At 48.4% G+C, this 12213-nt stretch overlaps 1 protein-coding gene across 2 annotated transcripts in view; it reads left to right on the top strand.

Moving 5' to 3' along the window:
* The window catches only part of SLC9A4 (solute carrier family 9 member A4), a 102389-nt gene that overhangs the window by 57446 nt on the left and 32730 nt on the right, over positions 1-12213 (top strand). For both annotated transcript variants that reach the window (XM_077296656.1, XM_077296655.1), the window contains exon 8: positions 2309-2467. In XM_077296656.1, coding sequence (XP_077152771.1) covers positions 2309-2467 — 159 coding nt within the window. The remainder of the gene's footprint in view (positions 1-2308; positions 2468-12213) is intronic.

The raw sequence follows: 12213 nt of genomic DNA on the forward strand, positions 1-12213 counted from the left end.
TTTGATCAAAAAATAGCACAAAAGTCATCCCACCGCGTCAAGGTAACTCTGATCGGGACAGTCCTACACTGTCTAATATTAAAACCTTACCATGTGTCAATGTTGACCTCAGTGAGAATAAGGGCAGACAAAAGGACTGGGTCCAACCAGGGAACACCAGACTGGGGAAGTCTAAAGGCCCCGTCTCACTTAGCGACGCTAAAGCGATCCCGACAACGATACGACCTGTCAGGGATCGTTGCTGCGTCGCTATGTGGTCGCTGGTGAGATGTCAAACAGTGAGATCTTCCCAACGATCGCTGCTGCGATCTCACTGTTTGACATCTCACCAGCGACCTGTAGCGACCTGTACAACGATGTCACATGGGAGCTATTATGACGATTCAGTGTCTGAGTCGTCAACGAGGTCGTTGGTAAGGTGTCAAACACAGCGATGTGTGCTACCCAGCGGGACCTCAACGATCAAAAAAAGGTCCAGGCCATTCCGACACGACCAGCGATCTCACAGCAGGGGCCTGGTCGCTGCTACGTGTCACACATAGCGAGATCGCTACTGAGGTCGCTGTTGCGTCACAAAACTTGTGACTCAGCAGCGATCTTGCTAGTGAGACGGGGGCTTTACATACAATCTCTAGCTCAGAAACAGGGAGGCCACACCCCGGCTTGCACAGAATGCAACAATACAAAGAAAAAAACACAAAAATTGAGCTTAACTTGAGTTGGTACACATGGTAAACTCTGTGTTATTTAAATGCACTTTTGCTTTTTTCCTGTCAACAGGAAGGTAGAAGCTGCTGCAGATCAGTCTCTCTGACTAGTCTTCTGCGTGACTTGGACCCTGGCATCCCAAGTCATTTTTCTCTGAAACATCACAACATATCAGAGTTAAAGGGAATATGTCACCCCCGGGACTTAAATAACCTATTAATATGGGCCTACAGGTGATAGAAATGTTACACTAGTCCTACCTGTATGCCGAATATTAATGGTTTTGTTGTTGTGAAATCATATTTTATTTCTGTATGCTAATGATGCCTGGAAGAAATCTTTTTCCTCCTGTCTTCATTATCATACCACCTGCCTCCCCTCAGCATCAGTGTCCTGGTGGCCCCAGAATCCCATGCCTACACCCTGCAGTAGTGCAATTACACTTACCTGTTCTGCACTCCTATGTGAATTAGCTTCAGCATTCTTCAGCGCAGGTGCTGGTGTGCACTGCAATAAGGTGCTCCCATTAATTTACAAAGCACTGGAATTCGGACCTCTGTCCCTAGTTGATGCTACCCACAGATAGGGATACATAAACCTGATGACAATGTAATGATGGTGGAAGCTCATGGATTGCTTATGGACCCCCAAGGGTTAAATGTGTTTATATACTTGTCTGTGGTACAAGTAGAATATCCCCATGGGTTGCAGTTGGCTAGGAAAGAGTTAACTATAGTGACCAACCACAGTGGGAGGGGGGAAACTGAGTGTTAGAGGCAGAGGCAGGACGTTACAGGCAGTTATTGCAAGGCTGGATTGCATAAGCAGCAGGGATAACAGGCTGCTAACGGAAAATGTGAGCTCAATATTAGGAACAGCAGATTGCCGTAAATACCTTTCATGTGATTCCATCTAATGGCCAAGGGCAACCTCGAGATGGATGTCGGTGACCAGGGGCACACACAGCTTGCGAAGCTAGATAGCAAGATGGACTTAGACTACATGTTGCGGAAGGTATCACAATCCAGAAATGCTGCTAGAGGTAAGGAAGATCCCCAAGGGCTAGGAAAGCCAGGAAGGGGGATATGCCACCTATCCCGAGAACCAAGGCTAAAGTTGTATCCGGTACCTGTGGGAAAGATGACCTGTTTGTAAATATTGTACAGACTGCCATTCTCTCAGTAAAAGTTTGGTTTTTATAAACCACGTGTCTCCTTGACTGTTTGCTGCCCTGGTTCCAGAAGAGGGATTCCTGGACTCAGAATAGGCCTGCTGGCCACAAGTACGTGGGAAGCACCACATACACAGCAGCACCCCAGGACTAAGACACCCCTTGTCTGTAGGATGCCAGAGAAAGTGGGGACCAGAGTTCGCCCACAGCTACCTCAATTGGGCACCTTACAACAGATTCACTTTAATGTATATAGTGACAGAAAATGTAACCATTGAGTTAATTCTGTCATATTTCTTCTGAACACAACTTTAACTTTGTCCCTATATATACACATTAAAAGAGGTTAAAAAGAGTAATAAAATGTTTCAGTTAATTATTCAATATTTGGTAATATGTAGAGATTTCACACAAAAATTTGTCTTTTAGGTTTAAAAAGGTTGATCACAAGTTTCTACGAAAAGCTCTTATCCGTGGAAATCAGCCTAAATCAAGCATTGTTAACCTTCACAAAAAGCTTGAAATTAAACAAGCCATTGAGATGACAAAATTTGGTATGAACAGAGATATTTCACAGACATCATTACAGTGAGTGGTATGATTACTTGTTGGATGGACCCACCATAGTATTGTCTTTGCACCAGACTCCTACATGCAGCACAAAAGTTACTTGTCATAAACATTTACATTGACATTACCACCAATTTTCTGCCCAGTCTGACATAAACATTATTAAAAAATTTCTTAAACTGTCTTAAATCTTAGTAAAGAGGTTACTACCTGATGCTTCTAATTTAAGGCACGAACTCTAATTTGTAAGATAGAACATGAATGGGGACCCATCCAGCACTCCTCCAACCATAGTTCCAAGATTATGCTACAATATTAAGGAAAGCTACTATAGAAAAACAGCAACGTTTCTTCCATATTCCTCTATATTTTGCAGCTTTAAGGAATTATGCATAAATAGAGAAATATTGTGGCTTTCTTCAAAAAGCAACATCAAACTGGAATATCAAGCATGGACAGATGTAGCAATATTACTCAATGAAAGCAGTCTGTTTTTTCTACTTTTAGGATGTGATACCCTTCCGTAGGGATAGAATACCCCTTCATAGCCATATCTCACCCTGAAATACATACAGTGCGTTAGAAAAAGTATTTGTACCATGTGAACTTTTCCCCATTTTTTCACATTACAACCACAAACTTAAATGTATTTTCTTGGGATTTTATGTGGTATACTAATGGAGCGCCCCCAGACGCAGGGCCGCGGGGTACTCGGTACCGGGCCTCTCTGTCTTGGTTCTGGGGTTGTCACGGTGGCTAGGCTCGGTCCGTGACCCTGCTAAGGGGCGTCCAATGAAAGGTGTGGTGGTGGTGCGTGGTGCAAGTCACGATGAATAACGAGGACACAGGGTTGCGGTCTCTTTACCTCTTTACTGAAGGCTTCAGGATCCGCAATCCAGAGCACTGTTAACAGGGCTGGCTGAGACCGGCCGGTCCGAAGGCACATCCAGAGTTCCCTTTGCAGGTGGAAATCAGTGCCTACCTTCTAGCGCCTGTGTGTTGTAGTACCTCCCTGCTGAGCACCACGGGATTGTCCTCACAACTGTTGTGTCTGTTCTGATGTTATTTCTCACAACTCGTATCTGTTCTGATGTTCTTCTCCGTCCCCCAGATGATATGGACGCACCCATATGACGGGTAGGCCTGGAGTTCTTCCGGGACCCTAGAGTCACCCCTCTCCCACAATTGCCCCCTATGTCTGCTTAGGTGATTTAGGTGAGACAGCCAACCTATAGTTAACTGTCCTGCCATTGGTTTGAAGTAACGCTTGGAGCCCAATACTTCCTCGGCGTTCCAGCCACCGGCTACGTGCCTCAGTAGCATGTTGCCTCGATCTTACGGCACGACTCCTACTGGCTTTATCTCCTTTGTGCTGCAATCTCGTTTCTCACTTCTCCACAATAAACCTCGCTTCTTGTCCTTTCTTAAGATACCGCCGCAATGAAGTGCAGGCGCGGTTCCGTAACGTTCTGTTCTGTTCGCTGGGCCTCTGTCAGGATCCCACCCCTGACAGGGACCCCCCTGAATCTTCCCCTGCAACACCCTCTGCCACAGGATGTTGCCTGGTTCCAACCCAGTCAGCTTCTCTCTAACTTTCTGTCCGGCCCCCAGTTTTACTAGATTGTGAGGAGTGGCCTAATCATAGAACCCTTTGCTCCCCCTGGTGGCCAGAGTGTGACGTGTAATGTGTGACTGTGATACCTGGTCAGGTGAACTCCTTAGGTGCCATCAGACGTACCATCACTCCCCTTAGCGGCAGAGCGGCAGTACTGCAACGACCAGGACTCTGGGGCGCTGCACTCCCCCCCGGTTAAATCCAGTACTCCTAGACTGGGAAGAAAACAGCAATACATGTCAGCAAAAGACATACAAATTTTGGAATGCAATGAACAAGTAATAAGTAGTAATAACAGTGCTTCCCTTTATGGGAGGTGAGGACTCTTGAACGTTACAAACAAAACATGGTTAAATATTTTAAATAACACACTGTAAATAACTTCTATTACCCAGCCGGGTATTCTACTAAGTGCAAATTCTGAGCAATAATTTAACTTTGCCTTTAAGGACGTATAAGCTGAACCCACTAAAGGCTTACTATAGAACTCTAAAATATAAATTAACTTTTTCTTTATTTTTCTCTTCTAAGTGCAATACTCTTCTTTTTACTCTATGATTGCTCATATGCAGGACCGCCTGTCTATCTGTCCAGGCCTACTGCCTCTTTTCTTAGTACAGGATCACTGAGCCATCTCTCTATGGCTCCTAGGAGGACTCACTCCCTAACCCCTACGGGTCTACTTCCTGTTCTCAATCTCTAGCAACATTATCAAACATTCTCTATAACTGTCTAGCTAACTACATATTACTCCTATGTAAAACATTATTACCAACTACTTTCTTTAAGGCAACATTATACTTTAAGTGCTACTAGTGAACCTTCTCTTTAAGAGGGAACCAAGTCTCTTTGAGGTAATGCAGACTCTCTCTATCTGCAAGTCCAGTTAAGGCAAGAGCTTCCATGCTGTACTCAGGAACAGTCTCTTCGCAAAGCTCTCCTTCTTGTAAAACCAGTAAGGGGCACCTTTAAGAAGGTGCAAACTATTTACATTACAGTTTGTGAACCATTCACCGTCCATGATTCCGCAGTCTTTATAACATTGTGGAACAAAAGCAAAAAGGAAAACAAAAGCAAAAATAAAAAGCAATAGGGATCCCGGGTAAACAAAGGGATCCCTTTAAGAACAACCCTGGTCGGGCATTAACAGCAAAAAGCAGGGAAACAAACAGTTAACTATGTACAGTTTCATGGTTCCGGGGTTTATCCTTACATGAGGTTACACGGCATCTGCTGGTGGCGGACACTCTCTGGCCGGTAATGCTGCGGTCCTCTGTCCTCGGCGGATGCAGAATCGGTATCATTGGTTGGTCTCCCAGATGCAGTCAAATCACCCGGTGTCTGGATTCGAATGTCAGCTGTGGTTGCAAGTTCAGTGGCGGCGATAATACACACCGTGGCGACAGTAGTGGCGTTGGTCAAATCCGGGTTAGTCGTAGTCGGGACAACAGGTGGCGCTACTGCTGGGTCGCATCGTTGGACGTCTCGAGCGCACCACCCCTGCACACTCCGGTGGCGAGTGTAGCTCACCTGGTCCCCTTTACATGGTAGCTGATTGTCATATCGATTGCGGGACGGGGTTTTCACATTGTAGCTGGTAAAGAAGATTTCAGTCGGCAGTCCCGGTTCTTGTATAGATCCCCAACCCCGCTTCGGGTGAAAGGCCAGTACAGTCCCCGGCCTTGCCGAGTTCCTCTTATTGTGTTCAGTCCTTGGTCTCTGTACTCTCGGTGGGTCATTTGGTTCTGTCTCTTTTTGGTTTTGCCATTGTTGAATTAAGCATTGCTTATACTGTTCCCAGGTGAGCGCAGCAATGCTGAGGCCCTCCTGCCTGGCCCCATCCGGCCCGATCCGTGGGGTGTCCCACTGGAAGGTCACCCCCTCTGAGCTCACATCTAGCGGTTTCCCCATCGTTGTTGCTAACGGAGGCACCAGCTTCTCCATGGTGCCTGGGGTTAGCACTACCAGCTCAGCGGTGAAAACTCGGTTATTGTCGGGCTGGGGAGCGTTCGCGGGAGCAGGATCGGTCGGGGGAGCAGGGATGCTTTCCATACCTGCATCTGATGTGATTCCACCGATGTCGATCCGTTCCGTTGACAAGGACACTGGAATCGGCTGCAGCCCGGACTGCGGTTCCTCCAATGCGGCCTCTCGCCCGGCTCCGACTTCCGTGGCCTCACAGCGGCTAGCTCCGCGTTCGGGATAGGCTGGCCCGGCTCTGCCGCCTGTAGCTCCAAGAGGTCCGGATCCTCCAGCTGTGGTGGGTTCGGGTAAGGCCGGGATCACTTCACCGTCGCTCTGGGACTTGCTGGTCGCCATCCCTGCTCCGGGATCTTCGGTGGCACATGCACGCTGCCCCTCCATTTTCTGAGGGCGTAGCTTCTCCTTCCTCTCGTTCCTGCCGTTGCAAATCAGGGGGCGGCTCTCCTCTGCTTCTGGGCAGGTCGTCATCTCGCAGCAGTAGTCGGAGGGGGCGGTCGCCACTTTTGGTGCCGCTTTGGTAGTCTCCTCCCATGGCACGCCCTTCTTCTTCCTCTGCGCCCCCCGTAACGCTGCAATGGCGGCGGTTTTGGCAGGAACTTTTGGCGGCAAGTGGCAATCCACAGTCTTTGCAATAAGTCACAGTTCAAGCACAATTCTGACACAGTTCCAAGGCACACATGACCTGATTCTTCAGGCATAAGTAGATCCTGTTCGTCAAGTTCGCCAAGTTTGGAGCACCCCCAGACGCAGGGCCGCGGGGTACTCGGTACCGGGCTTCTCTGTCTCGGTTCTGGGGTTGTCACGGTGGCTAGGCTCGGTCCGTGACCCTGCTAAGGGGCGTCCAATGAAAGGTGTGGTGGTGGTGTGTGGTGCAAGTCGCGATGAATAACGAGGACACAGGGTTGCAGTCTCTTTACCTCTTTACTGAAGGCTTCAGGATCCGCAATCCAGAGCACTGCTAACAGGGCTGGCTGAGACCGGCCGGTCCGAAGGCACATCCAGAGTTCCCTTTGCAGGTAGAAATCAGTGCCTACCTTCTAGCGCCTGTGTGTTGTAGTACCTCCCTGCTGAGCACCACGGGATAGTCCTCACAACTGTTGTGTCTGTTCTGATGTTATTTCTCACAACTCGTATCTGTTCTGATGTTCTTCTCAGTCCCCCAGATGATATGGCTAGGACGCACCCGTATGACGGGTAGGCCTGGAGTTCTTCCGGGACCCTAGAGTCGCCCCTCTCCCACAATTGCCCCCTATGTCTGCTTAGGTGATTTAGGTGAGACAGCCAACCTATAGTTAACTGTCCTGCCGTTGGTTTGAAGTAATGCTTGGAGCCCAATACTTCCTCGGCATTCCGGCCACCGGCTACGCGCCTCAGTAGGATGTTGCCTCGATCTTACGGCACGACTCCTACTGGCTTTATCTCCTTTGTGCTGCGATCTCGCTTCTCACTTCTCCATAATAAACCTCGCTTCTTGTCCTTTCTTAAGATACCGCAGCAATGAAGTGCAGGCACGGTTCCGTAACGTTCTGTTCTGTTCGCTGGGCCTCTGTCAGGATCCCACCCCTGACAGGGACCCCCCTGAATCTTCCCCTGCAACACCCTCTGCCACAGGATGTTGCATGGTTCCAACCCAGTCAGCTTCTCTCTAACTTTCTGTCCGGCCCCCAGTTTTACCAGATTGTGAGGAGTGGCCTAATCATAGAACCCTTTGCTCCCCCTGGTGGCCAGAGTGTGACGTGTAATGTGTGACTGTGATACCTGGTCAGGTGAACTCCTTAGGTGCCATCAGACGTACCATCACTCCCCTTAGCGGCAGAGCGGCAGTACTGCAACGACCAGGACTCTGGGGCGCTGCACTAACACAAAATAGTAATTAAGTGTAAGTATTTAAAGAAAATAGAAAATATTTTAAAAATATAAATCTGAAAATTGTGATATTCATTTGCATTCAGCTCAGCTCAGTCAACACTTTGTAGAATCACCTTTTGCTGCTATTACTTCTGCAAGTCTTTTGAGGTATATCTCTACCAGCTTTACATGTAGAGGCTAAAATTTTTGTTCATTCTTATTTGCAGATTAGCTCTTACTCTTGGATGGAGAGCATCTGTGAACAGCAATTTTCAAGTCTTGCCATAGATTCTCAATGGGATTTAGGTCGGGATTGTAACTGGGCCATTCAAATATGTGAACCTATGCCTCAGTCTCAAACTTTCTGCAGCTTCTAACAGGTTTTTCTCCAGGATTGATCTCTGATTTGTATCTCGCTCCATCTATCTTCCCATTAACTCTTACCAGCTTACCTCTTTCTGCTGTCACCACCATATTTGATGGTGGGGATGGTGTTGGCAGGGTGCTGTGCAGTGTAAGCTTTCCGCCACACATAGTGTTTTGCAATTAGCCCCAAAATTTCTACTTTGGTCTCATCTAACTAGAGAACCTTCTTCCACATGCTAGCTGTGTCCCCTACATATATTTTTGCAAACTGTAAACAAGACTTCTGGCTTGTTCTCAAAAATGGCTTTTTCTTTTCCACTCTTCCATAAAATCCAGATTTGTAGAGTATACAACTAATAGTTTTCCTGAGGACAGATTCTCTGATCGGAGCTGTGGATCTTTGCAACTTCTCTGGGGTAACCATGGGCCCTTTGGCTGCTTGCTTAGTTGGGGCTCTCTTTCTTGGGATAGGAGATTAGGTGGACAGCCATTTCTTGGTAGGTTTACAGCTGTGTCATGTCCCTTCCATTTTTGGATAATGGATTGAACAGTGCTCCATGAGATGTTCAGAGCTTGGGCTATTTTTTTATTTCCTAATCCTGCTTTACTCTTCTCCACAACTGTATCCCCTGACCAAGGGAATCCTTGGTTTTTACGATGCTGTTTGATCTTTAATGTTCTCAAACAAACTTCTGAGGCCTTCACAGAACAGCTGTAGTTATGCTGAGAATAAATTACACACAGGTGGATTCAATTTACCTTTCTGTGACTTCTGGAGGCATTTTGTTGCTCAGGATTTTATTTATGGATATCAGACTACAGGGGGGCAGGGCCGGCGTCAGCACCCGGCGTACCCGGGCAAGTGCCGGGGCCCTGGCGAGACGGGGGGGCCCATTTACGGTAGTAGCGTTGGTTCACAACAAGTACTGTACACTCACACAGACACACTTATGCCGCTATGCGCTCCTGGGGGGCCCCGCTGACGCTGTGCTGTTGCGTGACACAGCGTGACAGTCTCCCAGCCAGGACCGGAGCACATCTATCATCACCGCCCGCCCCGCTGCGCAGCTGTAGGAATACTCACCTCCGGCTCCAGGACCGTCACCGTGGATACAGAGTCACTTCCGGGCCGTCTGCCTGTCACTTCCGGTTGGGTGAGAGCTCATCATCCTAAGCGCTCAGAGAAGAGATCCGGCTGCTGCTGTCATCCACATCCTCCACCGTCCAGGGCCAGGCGTCCAGGGGCAGCGCAGCGCCAAGCAGACAGATGAGCAGGAGGCAGGAGCAGTCAGGTGCACGGACGGTGCACCCGGTCCCTGTCCCCTGCCTGTGTCCACAACTGAAGCAACGGCGAAGTGCAGCACTGAGTGATGAAGAGTGAGTGAGTCTTCCTTCCAAGTTCCTGGTGGTCCCAATGCATTGCAGGGGCAGGGGGATGCAGCCTGCTGTGAGCCTGGGAGTGGATCATCATGCCTGATTGCCTGGTCTCTGCTCTGTGCAAGTTGCAAGACAGACAGTACTGTCTCACTCTCTGTCTGGGACTTGTGCAACAATATGGTATTTTAGCGATGCTGGGACTTGTAGTCCTAGACTGGCTGTATATACTAAATGGATGGCTGAGTTATATACTACGTACGTGGGCTGTGTTATATACTACGTCACGGCCCGGGTCTGTGCTATATACTACGTGGGTGGCTGTGTTATATATGTGGGTGGCTGTGTTATATACTACGTGGCCTGTGCTATATACTACGTGGCTGTGTTATATACTACGTGGCTGTGCTATATACTACGTGGCTGTGCTATATACTACGTGGCTGTGCTATATACTACGTGGCTGTGCTATATACTACGTGGGCTGTGCTATATACTACATGGCTGTGTTATATACTACGTGACTGTTATATACTACGTGGGCTGTTATATACTACGTGGGCTGTGTTATATGCTGCTTGGCTGTGCTATATTTCTCTGCTGTATCTGTGCATCATGAATCGTGGTATGTGTTAAAGAGGGGGGCCCACTGAGACTTTTTCGCCCTGGGCCCTCAAAAACCTGGAGCCGGCCCTGCAGGGGGGCTAAATACAAATGAATGTCACAATTTTCAGATTTATATTTTTAAGATAGTTAGAAAACCGTATATAATTTTCTTTATTCCTTTCTTCCCAACTACTTGCTACTTTATGTTGGTATATCACATAAAATACCACAAAAGTACATTTAGATTTGTGGGTGTAACGAAAAAATTGTGGAATAGTTCATGCGGTATGAATACTTTTTCAAGGCACTATATCTGTATCTATCTAAAAGACTTTAACACTTTTGCAACTGGGCAATTTTCTACTTTTCACAGGCTTGTTTTTTATGGGACAAGTTGTACTTTTGAATGACATCAATCAGTTTATCATGTGATGAACTAGAAAGCGAGAAACATTTTCCAAATGTGTTAGAATTTCAAAAAAAGTGCAATTTCACAATTGTTTTTTGTTCACTGTATGCCAAAACTGTGTGAATATGGAGTTACTAGGGATGTACATGCAGCGCCCCAGAGTCCTGGTCGTTGCAGTACAGTGGCTCCGCCGCCAAGGGGGGCTATGGTACGTCTGATGGCACTGAAGGAGTTCATCTGACCAGGTATCACAGACACCAATACATTTCACAGTCTGGCCTCCAGGGGGAGCTAAGGGTACTATTCATTAGGCCACTCCTCACAGTCTGGTAAAACTGGGGGTTAGGCAGGAAGTTAGGGAGAACGCTGACTGGGTTGGAACCAGGCAACACCTTGTGGCAGAGGGTGTTGTAGGGGAAGATTCGGTAGGGTCCCTGTCAGGGGTGGGATCCTGACAGAGGCCTGGCAATCAGAGAGAAAGCTACGGGACCGCGCCTGCACTTCATAGCGGCGGTGCCCTAAGAAAGGACAAGAAGCGAGATTTATTGTGCTGAGTGAGAAACGAGATCAACGCAACAGGGAGAAAGACCAGTAGGAGTCGTGCTGTTAGACCGAGGCAACATCCTACTGAGGCGTAACTAACCGGTGGCCAGAACGCCGAGGAAGTACAGAGCTCTAAGCATTACTTCAAACCAATGGCAGGGCAGAGAGCTATAGGCTGGCTGTCTCACCTACATCACCTACGCAGACATAGGGGGCAACTTGTGGAGAGGGGTGACTCTAGGGTCCCGGAAGAGCTCCGAGCCTTCCCGTCATACGGGTGCGTCCTACCATAAGATCTGGGGGACGAGATTAAGAAGAACATCAGAATCGAGTTGTGAGGGAACACGAGAAACAGACACAACAGTTGTGGGGACTATCCCGTAAGCACAGCAGGGGAGGACCACAACACATAATCGCTAGAAGGAAGGCACAGATTTCCACCTGCGAAGGGAACTCTGGAGGTGCCATCGGACCGGCCGGACTTGCGCAGCCCGGCTAACCATATTCCGGACTGAGGACCCAGAAGCCTTCAGTAAAGAGGTAAAGAGACTGCAACCTGGTGTCCTCGTTATTTACTGCACCGCACCACCACCACCATCCACATCTATTACTGTATGCCCCTCAGCAGGGTCACGGACTGCGTCTAGCCACCGTGACAACCCCAGAGCAGAGACTCAGAGGCCCGGTACCGGGTACCCCTCGGCCCTGCGGCAGTGGGGGCGCTACAACTTGGCGTCATGAACAAGATGTACTTAAGCCTGAAGAATCAGGTCATGTGTGCCTTGGAACTGTGATTTATTGTGTTTGGACTGTGACTTATTGCAAAGACTGTGTATTGCCACTTGCCGCCAGAAGTTCCCGCCAAAACCGCCGCCATTACAGCGCCACCGGGAGCGCAGGAGAAGAAGAAGGGCGTGGAGTGGGCGTAGACAAGCTGGAGAGCGCGAACAACTATGGCCGCCCAGTCTAAATATTTCTGCACCGTGAGGACGTGTCCGTCAGCAGCCGAGATCCGCCTCC

The sequence above is a fragment of the Ranitomeya variabilis genome, chromosome 3 (genome assembly GCF_051348905.1).
Source record: "Ranitomeya variabilis isolate aRanVar5 chromosome 3, aRanVar5.hap1, whole genome shotgun sequence".
In the NCBI taxonomy this organism is placed as follows: Eukaryota; Metazoa; Chordata; class Amphibia; order Anura; family Dendrobatidae; genus Ranitomeya; species Ranitomeya variabilis.